The sequence below is a fragment of the Mustela lutreola genome, chromosome 17, assembly GCF_030435805.1.
Source record: "Mustela lutreola isolate mMusLut2 chromosome 17, mMusLut2.pri, whole genome shotgun sequence".
Classification (NCBI taxonomy): Eukaryota; Metazoa; Chordata; class Mammalia; order Carnivora; family Mustelidae; genus Mustela; species Mustela lutreola.
In genome coordinates this window covers 14,392,881-14,410,183 of record NC_081306.1, presented here as the reverse complement: position 1 = coordinate 14,410,183, position 17,303 = coordinate 14,392,881, and the positions used below count along the sequence as shown (strand labels likewise).

Sequence of the window (17,303 nt, the reverse complement as noted above, 5' to 3'; positions counted from 1 at the left end):
GCATGGCACATACAGCAATCACGTGAGGTCTATCTTCAGAGAAAGTGCCCACAGACCTCAGTGTGGCTTTCTCTAGATCAATGATAACTTGGTAGAGTTTAATTTCCTCCCTTTTCCTCAAGACAGAGGGAGAGAGAACCACTACCTACGGGGTGGGTGTTAAAGCTGCCACAAGGCCCATCAAGGGGCATGGAATGACCAGCCCTGGGAAGAGAGGGAACAGTGACAGAGGATTCAGAATGGCTCTGGGGTATCTGGATCAGACACTGGGGAGCTGGTGGAGACATTTATCCTAACGGGGGACATGAAAGGAGGAACGGGACATGGGAATCTACAGCTCCTCCCATTACAAAACTGTCCCAAGGCTCTGATGGGACTGGGTGAACCTTCGGGATGGCTCTGAGCTGGGTTCAAATCCTGCCTCTTGCCTCCTGCCTTCTGCACCATGGGGCCTTGAGTGAATCCTACGTCTTCCTGGGTCTCCTGATCTGTAAAATGCCCCAGCTGGGAGGGTTTGTGGGCCTCAGGCCTGGTGTGCTGTGGGAGGTCCGCCCATGGGGACTTCACCGTGAACAAGAGTTCCCCTCTCTGGGTCAGGTCTCGGGGAAATCCCACCCTAGGGAGGACCTATAACCAGGGGAGGGGAGGCAGTCTCTGGAAACACCCCGCGTAGGGCTACAACGGGGCCCTACGGGTGAGGGGGTTTCCAGGGTGGAGGGGAAGGGAGATTCAGGTGGCTTAAGGGAGTGAACCTCTCCCTCCTGCTCAGGGTCACAGTCACCACAGCCTCCGCTCGTGGATGGAGAAGCCTCCGTCCTCTGGCTTCTTTGTTCCCACCTCCAGACTTGGCCGTGGTAGATCCCCTGCCTGGAGTGCTCTCCTCATCAGCCTTCAGGCTTCAGCTCTGTGTCCTGGGGTGGGAGGGGCACACCCCGACCCTTCTCCGACATAGCCCCCAGCCCACGCTCCCCTTTATTCCCCATCACTCCTTACGACAATGATGCTTCTCTGAAATGTATCATGCAATTACTTCATTCACTTCCATGTTCCCTGCCTCCTCCTCGGAACATCAGCTCTTCCTGTTGGCGACCTGTCCGCAGGACTTGGTTGGCATGGGCCTCCTGAAAGGCTGGAGGGACATTCGAGGGCGGGGCGGGGCTGAGCAGGGCAGAGGCTTCCTGAGAAGGAGTCCCAGGTCCCCAGGGAAGCCTGGGGACAGCCGTGGGTCGGCTCTCAGCCCAGAAGGCAGGCAAGATTCCCCCCCTCCCCAGGGTCACCCAGCAAGGGCGGGGCTCAAAAGTCTCCTCCCAAGAGGGCCTGTTTCTGGGAGGGAGATGGGTGTTGGCTCCTGGAATGTGTTTTCCCCGGGGGACAGGATCAGCACCTGTTGTGTCCCCCAGGCCCATGGCTCTGGTCCCCAGACTGCTGTCTGGCTGGTGACTGGTGGGCGGCTGGGGCACAGCAGGCTTGTCGGCCCTTGTCCCAGGCCTCACCCCGAGTCCTCCCACTCCTCTCTCTGCACCGGGCTAAAACTCTTCCAAACTCCTTGTCTCTTCATCCCTGCCTCAGTCCAAGGGACTCAGGGGCTGTGGGAGCCCCTGTTGGCCCAGCCCCTCAGATCTGTTTTCCATGAGGACAGACCAACATAATTAGCTTTTAACATTTGACTGGGGTCCCATCTCCCCAAGGATGCCAAATCCTTTCATGGCCTTGACTTTCTCTGAGGATACAAGTCCGCCGCCCTCTTACCTCTGCCCACAGCCTCTCACCCCGATCTCTGTGTGCCTGTGGCGTTTCTCCCATATTCCCCTCTGCATCTTCCATGACCACGGGGCCTTTGCACCTGTGCTTCCTTTGGCCTGGTTGGTTGTTCTTCCTCAGCTTTCAGATTAGGCTTTAATGTCACTTCTTCCAGATATCTTCTCAGAGCCCTGGCCGGGTCACATACCCTGTTACACACTCTCGTGGCACAGCATTTGCCTTCGGGGACTGTATGGGGTAGTTATATAACTATTCGTTTAACATCTGCCTCTTCTCAGACCTCGAGTGCCCCGGGCGTGGGCAGCCTCTCTTCCCTGCTTCTCCCAGGACCGCACCTCGTATCTCAACGTTTGGGGGTCGGGAAGAACCCACTGTCTCTGGGCTGCACAGCTGACACAGATCTGATCCCAGCCCTCTGGGGCCTGCAGAGTGGGAGCTCAGGGCGGACTCCTGGGCAGAGTCTTAGACAGAGGTGGTTGGCCGGGGGGGGGGAGGGGGTGTCTGAAAGGCCAGGGAGGGACCGGAGGCTGTGGGAGCTGCCTGCGTGCAAAGACTTGCCGATGGGAAAGGACAGGAGCGGCTGTGGCTATGTGTACTGCAACGCAGGAGGGAAGAAAGGGACAGAGGGAACAAGACAGGTGGAAAGGCAGAAGCCCCAGGAGACTCTGAGCAGAAACGCAGAGCCTAGAGCCGCCTTTCTGCCTCAGCCACTCACTTCCCTCTGGCCTCCCAGCCCGGCAGTTCAGGACCCGCTGGAGACAGGCTTGCCAGCTCCCACATCTTCCCTCAGGAGCCACAGCAGCAGGGACAGGGCCCGGAAGGGGCCCAGGGCAGGGTGGGGAAAACGGGTTTTCTTCAGCGCGTCAGGAATCAGGGAGCCCAGCGCGGCCACCAGCTCTGCTCAGAAATGATTCTCAGTTTCTTGCACATCCCCGTGGGCCAGAGCTCTTCCCAAGGGCTCAGGCAGCCCCTGGACCAAGCCCATGCTACCTACAGATGGGGAAGCTGGGGCACAGAAAGGTGGGGGCATCAGAGTTGGGGCGAGTCACCATCAGGCCTGAACCCAGAGCCTGCATGGCGTAGAGCCCAGAACAGCATTCCCCGAAGAGCCCGTTCCACGGGGGCAGTGTGGTTCTGGGCAAAGGCCCTCCCTGAGGCACACGGGGCCCGTTAGGGCTCACAAGGCTCACAAGACATCAGCTACCCAGCTAAGCTGCACCCTCACCGTACCTAGGAGGCAGGCACTGTGGTCCTCCTCTCAGCGCCTTCCTCTGACAAGGCAGGCACACTGCCTGGGGCCCCGGCACTGGCAGAGGCCCTGAGGATGTCCCGACAGACCCTGCTGGCTCAGGATCCCCCCAAACAGGAAGGAGCAGCTGCCAGGGCCCAGAAGGTTCTGGGGCTTGAAAGGTAGGCTGTGGTGCAGGAATGTGCCCTCTACCCCACTCTCATCTCACACGTGAGGGCCGGTAGGCCAGTTCCAGGTTGATTCCTGGCACCACTTCCCCTTCTGGAAGCTTCTTCCTTCCTGGAGTGAGATCTGAGAAAGGCAGAGTTCTGCCTGGACCCTTGGGCTCGGGTACCGTGTCCACAGTTGAGCCCCAGAACCAGCTCTGGCTCTGTTGCTCCTGGTCTCAGTCCCTGTGGGGTAACTTCTCAGTCTCTCCTGATGATAGGATATTATTGCTCATTTATTACTATATTATAACATTACTCTGTATTACTGAAATATGATAATACTGTTCATTAGTATTTTATTGTTCTGTTAACCTCAACAGGGGAGGTCTTACAGACCCTACCATCTGGGAGTTCTAAGATCTAGGACTTGACATTTCCCTGAAAGTTAGTGGTTTTTATTTTTCACCTGTTTATAAGAGCAGTTCACGAACCTGCATTGTTTTTTGGGAAAAGCACCCACCTTGCGGGGTTGTGGGGTCAATGGGAGGAGGTGACCCACCCTTGGGGCAGTCAGCACCCCACAAATGCCGGGTTCTGTGACTCTAACTGAGCCACATCACGCTTTGACATGTTTCAAATCAAACTTTAAAAATCAAGAAATCAGAGGCACCTGGGTGGCTCAGTGGGTTAATCCTCTGTCTTCAGCTCAAGTCATGATCTCAGGGTTCTGGAATCGAGCCCCACGTCGGGCTCTCTGCTCAGTGGGGAGCTTGCCTCCCCCCAACTCTCTCTGTCTGCCTCTCTCCCTACTTGTGATCTTTGTCAAATAAATAAATAAAATCTTTTTAAAAAATCAAGAAATCAAAAAGAATAAGGCATATCTGTGCGAGATGTTGGGAAGCAAGTTTGGAGATCTATTTTCAAGTGACAAAAGCAAAGAATGGCATGTATGGAATATTACCATCTGTACTCTTAAAAATGGGGCTATCTCATTCATACAACTCAAGAGCAAAAAAAAAAAAAAAATGTGATTTAAAAACGGGCAGAGGATCTGAATAGACATCTTTCCAAAGAAGACGTACAGATGGCCGAGTACGTGAAAGTACATGCCAAGTATGCATACAAGTACAAGGGACATGAAAAGGCACTCAATGTCACGGATCACCAAGGGCATGGAAATCAAAACCATGATGAGGGATGACCTCACACCTGCAGAATGGCTATGACAAAAGAGACAGGACACGTGCGCTGGCAAGGATGTGGAGAAAAAGGAGCCCCCTTGCACTGCTGGTGGGAATGTAAATTGGTTCAGATACTGTGGGAAACAGTACGGAGGTTTCTCAAAAAAGTTAAAATAGAACTACCATATGAGCCAGCAATCCCACTTCTGGGTGTAGATCCAAAGGAAATGAAATCAGGATCTTGGAAAGATATGGATTCACTGCAGCGTTGTTTCCAACAGCCAAGACATGGAAACAACCGAAGTGACTATCAATGGATGAAGATACAGTGTATACTTGTGCCCAGGAATGCTATTCAGCCATAAAGCAAAGAGAGAAATCGGCCATTTGCAACCACAGGGATGGAACTTTGAGGGCATTATGCTAAGTGAAATAAGCCAGACCAAGAAAGATAAATGCTGTATGATCTCACTTACATGTGGAATCTAAACACGTTGAAGCATAGAGAAAAAGAACAGATTGGGGGTCACCAGAAGCTGGGGAGGGCAGGGGGTGAGATGGGTGAAGGTGGTCCGCAGGTACAAATTTACAGTTATAAGATCAGGAAGTCCTGGGGATGTCATGCACGGCACGGTGACTACAGTTGATAATACTGTATCGTCTATTTGAAAGTTACTAAGAGAAGAGATCTTAAAAGCTCTCATCACAAGAAAAGCAAATCCATAAATGTGTGTGGTGACTGATGTTAAGGAATCTTACGGCGGTGATCATTTTGCAACACATGCAAATATCAAAGTATTATGCTGTATACCTGAAATTAGTATGTTATATGTTGGGGCACCTGGCTGGCTCAGTCAGGAGAGGCCACAACTCTTGATCTCAGGGTTGTGGGTTCAAGCCCATGCTGGGTGTGGAGACAATGTAAAAATAAAATCTTAAAAGAAATGTTCTATGTCAATTATGTCTCAAAAAAAAAAGAAAAAAAAAAAGACCAAGGGGCAGATAGGCGGCTTAGTCAGTTGCACTTCTGACTCCTGGTTTGGCTTTGGGTCAGGATCTTGGGGTCATGGGACTGAGCCCCGCATCAGGGTCTGTCTCTGTGGGAAGTCTGCTCGAGATTCTCTCCCTTCCTCTGCCCCTCCCCCAGGCTCGTGCTCGCTCTCTCTCTCTCTCTCTCTCTCTCCCTTTCTCAAATAAGTAAGTGAATCCTTTTATTGGGGGGGGGTCAGAAAGAGAAAAAGAGAGAGAGAGAGCACTAGCAGGGGAGTGGCAGGCAGAGGGAGAGGGAGAAGCAGGCTTCCCACAGAGCAGGGAGTCCTGTGTGAGACTCAATCCCAGGACCCTGGGATCATGACCTGAGTCAAAGGCAGATGCTTAACCAACTAAACCACCCAGGCATCCCAGTAAGTAAATCCTTAAAAAAAAAAAAAAAAAAAAAAAAGACAGAAAGATGGGGTGACCAGCTGGTCGGAATGGAGACGTGATGCGAGTCAAATACACACTGGGTTTTGAAGACTTAGTTCCCAGGATGAAGCCCTCAGACCTCACGCTCAGTTCCTCAGAATAAGCCTGTAATCGGAGACAAGGTCTTTAAAGAGATGGTTAAGGTAAACTGAGGCAGTTAAGATGGGCGTGACTCTGCCAGGTGTCCTTCTAGGGAGAGATTAGGAAGTAGCAAGAGACCCACCCCGGTTTTCAACAGCACCTCAAGCTCAGACTTCCCATATCCAGAGCCATGAGAATGGACATTTCTGTTGTCTGAGCCCCTAGCCTGTGGGATTTTGCTACAGCGGCCTGAACAGACTACTTCAGTATGAAAAAGCCATGTAAGGAATCTCATTAATAATTTTTAGATTGGTTCCATATCCTGAGTTTGGATATATGAAGCTACAGAAAATACATTATTAAAATGAATTTCACTGGTTTCTTTCTACGTTTCTCCAATGTAGCTCCTTGAAAATCTCAAATTTCATGTGCGGCTCTCATTTGAGGCTTGTATCCTATTTCTCGTGGGCATCACAGCCCAGCATGGCATCTGACACATAGGAGGTGTTCAACAAACACCTGTTGAATAAATGAGTTAAATAGTTGTGTTTGGGGAGTGACTGGAGAACAGAAGGGAGCCTGGCTTGTCCCTTTGATTTTACCATGAACAAGTATCTTCTTTAAAAAAAAAAAAAAAAAAGATCTAAAATAAAATATAAGGGCGCCTGGGTGGCTCAGTGGGTTAAAGCCTCTGCCTTCGGCTCGGGTCATGATCCCAGGGTCCTGGGATCGAGCCCCACATCGGGCTCTCTCTCCGTGGAGAGCTTGCTTCCTCCTCTCTCTCTGCTTGCCTCTCTGCCTACTTGTCATCTCTGCCTGTCAAATAAATAAATAAAATCTTAAAAAAAATAAAAATAAATAAAATAAAATATAATAAAATATACCTCTTGTCTTCATATATTAAGACAAAACAACACTAACATTTATACACTTCAAAGATGCCTCTAGGGGTGCCTGGATGGCTCAGGTGGCAGGTGCCTGGCATTGATTTCAGCTCAAGTCATGATCTCAGGGTTGTGAGATCGAGCCCCACATGAGGTTCCGCACTCATTGTGAGTCTGCTTAAAGATTCTCTCTCTTTCTTTTCCTCTGCCCCTCCCCCTGAACTCGATCGCTCTCAAAATAAAATAAAATCAAATCTTAAAAAATATATGCCTCTTAGAGGTAAGGACATAATAGCCACCAGCTGCTCTCAGATGGATGGATTGCTGGAGATCTGTGACTCAGATGGCAGGGGAGATCCCTGCCCACATCCAGGCTTAGGCACGGAAGCAGGCCCCAGAGTTCACGCACAATCCCCTTCCCTAGGATGAACAAAACACAAGTGGGGCCCCGGTCCAGCCCTACGTACCTCTACTCATACTCCAACCCTCCTGCTTGCTTCTGGGGTTTGTCCACCTGTAAAATGGGCACATTGGGCTCACAGCATTTAAAAAAAAACTTATTATGGGAAACTTCAAATGCATACAAAGCCACGGATGATAATAAAGGGAGCCTCCACACACCATCCTTACCCTCCATACAACCATCAACTCACAGCCAATCATTTTAACATAAACCCCCCCTCCACCTGATTATTTTATTTATTTGTTTTTAAAGAGTTCATTTATTTATTTTGGAGACAGAGAGAGCATGAATGGGGGGTGCAGAGGGAGAAAGAATCTCAAGCAGATGCCCCACTCCATGAGGAACCCGAGGCAGGGCTCGACCTCACGACCCTCAGGAGAAATCAAGAGTCAGATGCTTAGCTGACTGAAGCACCCACACGCCCCCACCTGATTATTTTAAAGCGTATCCCCAACGGCATATCATTTCAACTGTCGATAGTTCAATATGTTTCTCTAAAAGACACAGCCTTTTTTTCAAAATAGAACCACAGTACCATTATGGTATCATCACACCAAACAAATCGTAGCCTAAATAACTCCAGGATCCCTGCAGCGTTCACATTTCCCAGAATATCCACACACGCAAAAATAAAGAAAGACCAATTAGTATGCTGTTCAAGTTAATATGTTCAAATCAGGATCCAAACAAGCTCTACACATCGAACTGGGTTTCCATACTTCTCAAATCTCTTTCTAATGAAGATTCCGGACTACTCCAGCAGTTCCTTCTCTCCTCCCACTCCTCCCTTCCTGCCCACACCCCATCCTATTGGTTATGTATCTGCTGCATAACAAATGGCCCCAGAGCTTAGTGGTTTAAAACAACAAAGGCCATCCCACAGTTGTTGCGTGACTGGGTGTGGCTTCCTCCAGCTCAGGGTCACATGGGCTGCCCCCCTGGGTGTCTGGCGGGGCTGTGGTCTCATCCATGGGCTTGGCTGGGGAAGAGTCTGCTTGGGAACTCACTCAGTAGATGTTGGCGGCCCTCAGTTCCATGTGGTGTGGGTCCCTCCAATACGGCAGCTCACGACATGGCAACTTGTTTCATCAGAGCGAGCAAAGGGGAGAGAAGGAGCCAGGGAGCCATGCATGTGTGCATCAGATTCAGCTGGAGGAACTGCTGAAATGCAGTCTGATGGGCTCCATCCCTGGAGCTCCTGATTCAGTAGGCCTGGGTGGGTCCTGAGAATGCACATTTCTAACAGGTTCCCAAGTGACGCTGAGGACCACACTCTGAGAACTACTGAATTATAGGGGCCTCTTCCCCTTCATCTTTAATTTCCTCATGACATTTTATCTGTTGATGGGACATTTAACATTTCCCAGGTGAGGACCCTGATTTCAAACCTGGCTGTGAATAAGAATTATTTGGAAAGTTTAAAAAAAATACACTTAAAGGACCCATTCCAGACTTACTGAATCAGAAAACAGGGTAGGGCGTTCTAGAGGGTTTTTTAAAATGATTTTATTTATTTGAGAGACAGAGGCATGCATGTGAAAGAGCAAGAGAGAGAAAGAGAAAGCACGATTTGGGGGGCAGGAGCAGAGGGAGAGGGAGAAGCAGGCTCTCCGCTGAGCAGGGAGTCCGACTCGGGGTTCAATCCCAGGACCCTGGGATCATGACCTGAACTGAAGGCAGACACTTAACCAACTGAGTCACCCAAGCTTCCCTGGAGGTATGTTTTTAAAGTTCTGTGTGAGATCCCTCTGGTGAAGCTAGGGTTGAGAGCCACTGAGCTAGGAGAACAAGGCAATGACCCTAGAAAAATCCCTTTAAATACCCACAGCCGGGGCGCCTGGGTGGCTCAGTGGGTTAAAGCCTCTGCCTTCGGCTCAATTCATGATCCTGGAGTCCTGGGATCGAGCCCCGCATCGGGCTCTCTGCTCAGTGGGGAGCCTGCTTCCCCCTCTCTCTCTCCCTGCCTCTCTGCCTACTTGTGATCTCTGTCAAATAAATAAATAAAATCCTAAAAAGAAAAAAAAAATGCAAATACCCACAGCCGTATCACCCCCTGATGGGGGTGTCATTCACAACATGGCTCTGCACTTGTATCTTCTTCTTTCAACTTCCCAAAGGCCCCACGAAGTAGGGTCTAGGACTCAATATCCCCATCCCACAGATAAGAAGACTGAGGCTAACACAGAAGGGACTTGCCCAAGGTCAGCCCATCTGGGGATTTTTAAACAGACCCACAAATTCCTTGACATCCCTTCCTTCAAAAAGTAGAGCCTTCCTGTGAGTGTGGGCTTTGGCCTCAGTGGCGCGTCTCCAGCGCACAGAATACGGTGGGGATGAGGGAGGGTGGCGTGTGGCGTGTGACGAGCTCATATGAGGCGTCCTTCTTGGTCCTCATCTGGAACCACTTAGCCATGTTGTAAGGACGCTCAAGAACAGAGGCCTCCTGCCCAAAGCCCGATGACTGAGCCATGTGGAAACGGGCCGTCCAGCCTGTCAGCCCTTCCTGGGACCACAGTCCCAGTCGGCCTCTTGTCTGCGACCTCATGAGAGCCTCTGAGCCAGAACCAACCAGCGGAGCTGCTCCTGAAGTCCGGGCCCACAGAGGCTGTGAGGAAAAATGTTATCTGCTGAAGGTTGGGGTAGTTTGTGATGCAGCAATAAACTTAAACATGCCGTAAGACAAAAATGGGTCTGCATGACCCCAGTGGCCCTCAGGGAGGGCCTTCCAAGGGGCAGGTGTGGGGGATGGGAGCTCTGTGCAGTTTCAGGCATAGTTGTGCATGAGTCCTCACCCCAGCCAGGGGAAGACCTGGGAGTCCTCTGGCCCCAGTCCGTGTCCCAGCCTGGCTGTAGACTGACCCCCACCCTGAACCCCAGGAGGTCTGCTCCTGGCAGGACGCTGCGTTTCCTGGGGCACAGAACTGTAAGTGGCGTGGACACGAGGACATGATTGTTGGTCACCACTGAAGCTTGTGGGCACATAGTAGGTGTTCAGTAAACAGCTACCCCATGATTCATCACCTTCAGCCAGCTTCTACGGGGGGACGTGTTGGCTGATTAGAAGCCCTTTTTGCAGACAGCACACTGGGGGTCTGTCTCCTGTAGGAGACACACCACCTTGACACCCTCAGCAGGGCTACGACACAAACTCCCAGAGGCAGGAATGTAATAACAGTAACTCTAGTGAGCAAGTTGGTTGTGGGCTACTCAGGCCTCCCATGAGGATTATCTGCCCACCTTTCAGCAAGCAAGAGCTAGTACTCCCACCTTACAAATAACGAACCTATGGCTCTGTAAAGGTGACTGGGAGGTGACAACACTGGGCTCAAGGCAGCTCAAAGCCCTTCGTCCACTGTGGCAGACCACAGGCTTGGAGCGCATGCTGGAGTGTACTGGGAAGATCCCAGCCGTCAGATCTGGAGAAGAGGGCTGTGTGCATTTGGGCTCAGCTGTAGATAAAAGCCCCTAAGAGCCAGGCCTTGGGAATAATTCCCGTCTGACCCCCAAGCAACCCCACCTGGGCCCAGGAGGGCAGCTGTGAATAATGGATGGGGGGCGTGGGGAACATTAGGGCCAGTGACTCATCTCTGTGGCCTCCAACTGCCCTTGAGGGAGAGGATGGATAGATGTTGCTACCAGCCTCTTGCCAGCTTCAGGATCAAAGGCAGGGGCCACAGGGGAATTGGGGGAGTGGGAGGGTCAAATGCACTGCCTGCCCCTCCTCCATTTCAACCTTTAGAAACTTCCTCCTAGAGAGAGAGCCATTCCCCTTCCCCAGGGCTGGAGGCAAGGTAAAGAGATGGCTTTGATGTGTGATGGTGATGGGAGCATTCAAGTCCTCTGTCCCATGCTAGCTGTATGTCCTTGGAGGATTTTCTCACTCCTACTGAGACTCAGTTTCCTCATCTGTAAAGGGTGGGGAAGACATCTATTTAATGGAGTTGCCAGGGGCTTCAATGAGTTAATAACACAAATAAAGTCCTTGCCAACTTACCTGGCACAAAGCAGGGTGCTCAATAAATGCTAGTCAGTGTTCTTATGCTACATACCAAGCAATGTGGGGAACATTCTGTATACTTTAACTCATGCAATCTCCAAACCAGCCAAGGGCATTAACCACTAGGACTCCTATTTTACAGATGAGGAAACTGAGGCTCACAGGTATGACAGGTAAAATCTCATGGGCAATCCATGAGAGAAGCAGAATTTGAACTCAAAACCCAGTGAGCAATTTCTAGTATAGTCAAGAGTCCCAGTCGAGCATCCTGGCCCACCACCCCCCAAATACACCTGTCACCCTACAAAAGCTCCTAAGGTTATAAACCAATCCCTACCTCACACCATATATACAAAATCGACTCTGGATTGAAGACTTAAAGGCCAAAAACAAAAACCACTTAAAGATCTTTTGTAGAAATTACAAATAAATATCTTTTAGAACTTAATGTTGGGAAAGATGATAGATTATGAACACCAATGTCTAGAATGATGCTTCAGAACCTTAGGAGAAAGTACAGGTGAATCTGTTTTAGACCTTAGGTTGAGAAAGACGTTCAGCATCATGAGTGATCACAGAAATGCAGATCAAGGTCTCAACTGGAAACAGTTGTATACTCAACTGGCAAACATTTTTGAAACTAATAATACCAAGTGCCAGAGAGAACATGGATCCTATGCCTTGCTGGTGGGAGTGTAAACAGTATGATGACTTTAACAAGCTATTTGCTATTGTTTCCTAAAGTTGAACGTTCACGTATTCTCAGTCCTGGTGATTCTGTTTCTAGGTAAACACCCCAGAGGAACTCCCTTGTGCATGTAGCCAGAGCCATTCAAAAGAACATCCAAACAGCACTTTCAAGTAGCAGGCGCCTGAACACCACCCAAAAGGCCGTCCACAGGAGAGCAGCAGTACACTGATCTGGGGGAATAAGACGGGACAGTTAAAACAAGTGAACTGGTATGGGTCGATCTTAGTTATGTACTACTACATGAAGAAATTAAGCCCCAGAAGGTTCATACAACACGATACTTTTTTTTTTTTTGGTTGTCTGGATGCCCTTGTCATGGATGGACTCGTGTCCCTCCCCTCCAAATATACTAAAGTCCTAATTCTTGGAACCTATAAATCTGATGTTATTTGGAAGTAGAGTCTTTGCAGATGTAATTAAGTTTAGATGAAGTCTTATTGGGTTAGAATGGAACTAACCCATATATGGTTGACTAGTTTTTTTGACAAGGTTGACAAGAATACCCAGTGGTGAAAAAAAGTCTCTTTAATAAATGGTATTGGGGGTTGACTGGGCGTGTCAGATGGTTGAGCATCCGACTTGATTTCAGCTCAGGTCATTATCTCAGTGTCCTAGGATAAAGCCCCATATCACGAGCCCTCCATTGGTGGGCTCCGGGTTCAGCTGGGAGCCTGCTTCTCTCCCCTTGCCCCTCCTCACTTGTGCTATCTCTCTCTCTCTTTCTCTCTCTAAAATCAATCAATCGATCGATCTTAAATAAATAAATAAACGGTATTCGGAAAACTGGATATCTGCATGCCAAAGAACGACAACAGACCCCTGTCTGATACCACTCAAAAAAAAAAAAAATCAACTCAAAATGGATAAAAAATTTAAATACAAGATCTAAAACCACAGAACTTGTAGAAGAAAATATGGCAGAAAATCTCCTTGACATGAGTCTTGGCAATGATTTCTTGTATGAGATACCAAAAGCGCAGGCAACATAAGCTAAAATAAACAAGGGGGGCCACATCAAACCCAAGGGCTTACACAGAGCAAAGAAAACAATCAGTAAAATGAAAAGAGAATCTATAGTAGGGAATCCTAAATATTTAAAGGACTCATACAATCCAAGAGCAAAAAACACCCAAACAATCCAATTAAGAAAAAGGCTAAGGATCTGAACAGACATTTTTCCAAAGAAGATACATAAGTGGCCAACAGGGAGATGAAAAGGTGCCCAACATCACTCATCATCAGGGAAATGGAAATCAAAACCACAATGTGATACCACCTCCCATCTGTCAGGACAGCTGTCATCAAAGATAAGAGATAACAAGGGTCAGTAAGGATGTAGAGAAAAGACCCTTTGGGTGCACCATTGGTAGGAATGTAGATTGGTGCAGCCAGTATGGAAAACAGTGAGAAGCTTCCTTAAAATATAAGAAAAAGAACTACCATAGGATCCCGCAATCCCACTTCTGGGTATAGATCTGAAGAAAATGAAATGACTGCATCTCTGTGTCATTGCAGGATTACTTATAATAGCCGAGACATGGAGACAACCTAAAGGTCCTTCAGGGGATGCATGGATAAAGACAATGTGGTACACACACACACACACACACACACACGCTGGAATATTATTCAGCCGTACAAAAGAAGGAAATCCAGCCATCTGCAACATGGATGAAGTCAGAGGGCATTATGCTAAGTGGAAGAAACCAGAGAGAAAAAGACAAACACTGCGCAGTATCACTGATATGAGGAATTAAGACGAAAGAGTGAGTTGCATAGAAACAGAGAACAGAAAGGTGGTTGGCAGAAGCTGGGGGGAGGGGCAGATGGGGAGACGTAGGTCAAAGGGTACCATCTTTCAGTTAGAAGGTCAAGAAATCCTGAGGATCTCATGCATACCATGATGACGACAGTTTCTAACTCAGTACTGTATAGGTGCAAATCGCCGAGGGGAGACCTTAGGCATTCTTATCATACACAAGGACACACACACACACAGGGAAGCACGTGAGGGGATGGATTCTTTATCTTGAACTGGGTAATCACTGCACAATGCGTATCACATCATTACACTGTACACTACAAATATATATAGTTATATTTGTCAACTATTCCTCAATAATGCTGGGGGGGGGGGGCACGAGGAGAACTCACGTGACAGCAGTGGCAGAGACCGGAGTGATGCATCCACAAGCCAAGGACTGCCAAGCATGGCTGCGAGCCACCCGCAGCCGGGAGAGGCAGGGAACAGATCCTTCCCCGGAGTCTTTGGAAGGAACACGGCTCTGCCGACCCCTTGAAAGCGGACCTCTGGCCTCCAGGGCTGGAAGAGAAGACACTTCTGTCCAGTTGGTGGCCATTTGTCCCAGCAGCCCCAGCAAATGGAAGATCCCCTTCTGATGAAGTTAGGGGGGAGAAACTAAAATTAAAAACACAGGGGTAACTTGTCTGCGCTTTGCTTCCCCTGCTTCACGGACTCTGCGTTTCTCGCGAACCGAAGGAGGTCTGAGGCAATCGCGTGGCCAAGCAAGCCTGCGGGCGCCATTTTCCCAACAGCATCTGCTCGCGCGGAGTCTCTGTGTCCCATGGTGGTCTTTCTCGCAGTCTTTCAAACTTTTTCATTATTTTTTAAAAACTTCTCATTGTTTTTCCTTATTATTCTATTTGAATAACCTCCTGGTAACCTCCTGATCCGACCTGGAGGGATGAAGAGTTGCACGAGGACGAGCAAAGGAAGTGGTTCCCGGAGATGGAAACTACTTCCGGGGGAGGTGCCGAGCGAACTGTTGAAAGGACAACAAACGACTGAGAATAGGACATAAACGTAGGCGATGAAGCAGCAGCGGGGTTTGGAGGAGTGACCCCCGTTTGGAAGGAAGCTCTAGGCTGACGGAAATGGGATCAAGGAGCATCACAGGCAACGGAGAAGTTGTTCATAAAAAGAAAAATCCGTCCATGTGGCAGACGTCCTTGCTGTTTTAAGAACCTGCCTTGGGGGCGCCTGGGTGGCTCAGTGGGTTAAGCCGCTGCCTTCGGCTCAGGTCATGATCTCGGGGTCCTGGGATCGAGTCCCGCATTGGGCTCTCTGCTCAGCAGGGGGCCTGCTTCCTCCTCTCTCTCTCTGCCTGCCTCTCTGCCCACTTGTGATTTCTCTCTGTCAAATAAATAAATAAAATTAAAAAAAAAAAAAAAAAAAAGAACCTGCCTTGGGCAGCCTCCGCCCAGATGAGTCAGCCACAGTCAACATCGAGGCAAGACCCTCCACCAGCGAAAGGATTACAATTCACTGAAGGCTCAGATGATGGCTAGCGTTTTTTGTTTTTTGGTTTTTTTTTAGCAATATTTCCTTTTAATGAAGGCATGCGCACTGTTTTATAGACACAATGTTACTGCACACTTCATAGACTTCAGTATCGTGCAGACATAACTCTGACATGCACTGGGAAACAAAAAAAAATTTATCCGACTCGCTTTATTGGGTTATTTGCTTTACTGCACCCGTGTGGAACAAAACGGACCCTATCTCCAAGATGTGCCTGAATACTTTTAGGGGGTTCGTATGAGAAAACTGCCCCCACAGGAAAGCGGGGAGTGATGAAGACAGGATTCGAGGCAGGGGTGGGATGGGGGTACCTCGGGATTAGATGTTGGCCATTGTGAGGGTCGTAGCTTTTGATCGATGGGCTACGGGGTATCTATTACATGATTATAGTTCTTTTAATTATGAACTTTTTTTTTTTTTAAAGAGCAGGTCATGCATAGACCAAAGAGAATACACTGTGATTTGTATTACAGTGTACCCGTAATTCTATGTACCTTAAGTTCATGACCTAACTTGTACCTGTCCAGCTCATGCTGTCTCCCCAGCTGCCAGCACAGGGCTCCGCACATAGTAGGTGCCCAACAATGACTGGGTGGATGGATGATTCAGTGAATGAGTGATTAACGGGTTCCAGCAGTCAAGTGTATGGGGGGGCAGGGTGAATTCCACAGATGGAAACATCAGGCAGCCCAGGGAGGGGTATAGGGGTGAGCTGATCCCCCTCCCTTGGGCTGGTCCTCATCATAGTGACACCACAGACCCCAGGAGCGAAGAATAGAGGTGACCCAGGCCCTACGCAACCCATGACCAACCAAAGAGAGTTTTCTTGTGGAAACAGGAGTCGGGGGCTATCTCAGTCTCCCAGCTGGGGCTCTGCAGTCTGGGGATGGTAGGGTGCCTGAGCTGTGAGCAATACAGCTCCAAGAGGCTCTCCACCTCATCCAACTGTCTGCCACGGGCCCCAGTGCTTCCATGTCCCCATACACCCTCTACTCCCATCATACGCGGCTTCGAGGTAACTCACTCCCCCCCCAAATGATTCATTTTAAAAAGGAATGGCTATGTCACCACCATAAATGGAAAAGCGATACCTGTGCCACAAGTAGAAGGTGACTGTAAACATAAACAGGCAGAAAAACAACAGGTTGTGAAATTCTAGATCCAGAGTGTAGACAGAGCAAGATTCGGAGCCCAAGGCCCGCTCCCCCTTGGCTGGCAGGGGCTGAGCCAGCGCCTGGAGGGATGTCAATGCTGCAGAACAGTAAATGAAGCTTTCTCCCCTTTAAGGAGAATCGCTGTGTGATTCAGAGCTAGGTGCGGCCTTCTCTGGCACCCACCCTAACCTCACCCTCCAGGACTCACCCGTGGGTCGACTCTCAGCCTCTGGGAGACTCCCCTCTGGCCAAGCAGTTTTCATTTTGTTTTGAGGCCTGGAATCCTTATTGAGATAAAGTGCAGGGGAGCAGAGGCTGGCCCAGGCTGAGAGCTGTGGCTAGGCAGGGAAGCCCTCCCCAGCAAGCCCCTCCTTTGCTCCAGTCCCTCCAGCCCCCCAGGGGAAGCAGGCACAGGGCTGGGCTGGCATGGGGCAGGCCCAGCTGGGTCCCAGCAAGCCCCAGGGAGCCAGGGTGAACTCATCCCTCGCCCTTAATTATCTTCCTGGCTACTGAACTTGTGAGAGGCTCCATGCCATCAACAGGGAGGACCCCTGGGAGGTTCGGGCTGGGAGGTTTTAAGGGCCAGATGTCACCTCTGAGGGAGGTGGCAGGGGGCCCTGAGAGAGGAAATGGGCTTGGGGAGGGGAGCTCTGCTTCCTGCTGCTTCTCTGTAGGGAAGAAAGGTGGGGCCAGGCAGGCAGGCAGAGTGCAGGACTCTGCAGCCTACCATATGGGGATAAAACCAGGCTCAGAGCTCACCACTTTGGGTGACCTCTAGTGAGTACCATAGCCCCTCGGGGCTCCAAGTGTGGTTCACAAAGCACCAGCATCACCGGGAGCTTGTGAG

The 17,303-nt window shown here is 49.7% G+C and overlaps 1 protein-coding gene across 1 annotated transcript in view; it reads right to left on the bottom strand.

Annotated features, from left to right (window-relative positions):
* The window catches only part of LITAF (lipopolysaccharide induced TNF factor), a 97,631-nt gene extending 83,349 nt beyond the window's left edge, over window positions 1–14,282 (bottom strand). The window contains exon 1 of the mRNA XM_059154451.1: window positions 14,135–14,282. Within this exon, the coding sequence (XP_059010434.1) occupies window positions 14,135–14,192 (58 nt within the window). The 5' untranslated portion in view covers window positions 14,193–14,282. The remainder of the gene's footprint in view (window positions 1–14,134) is intronic.
* Between the last annotated feature and the right edge of the window lie 3,021 nt (window positions 14,283–17,303).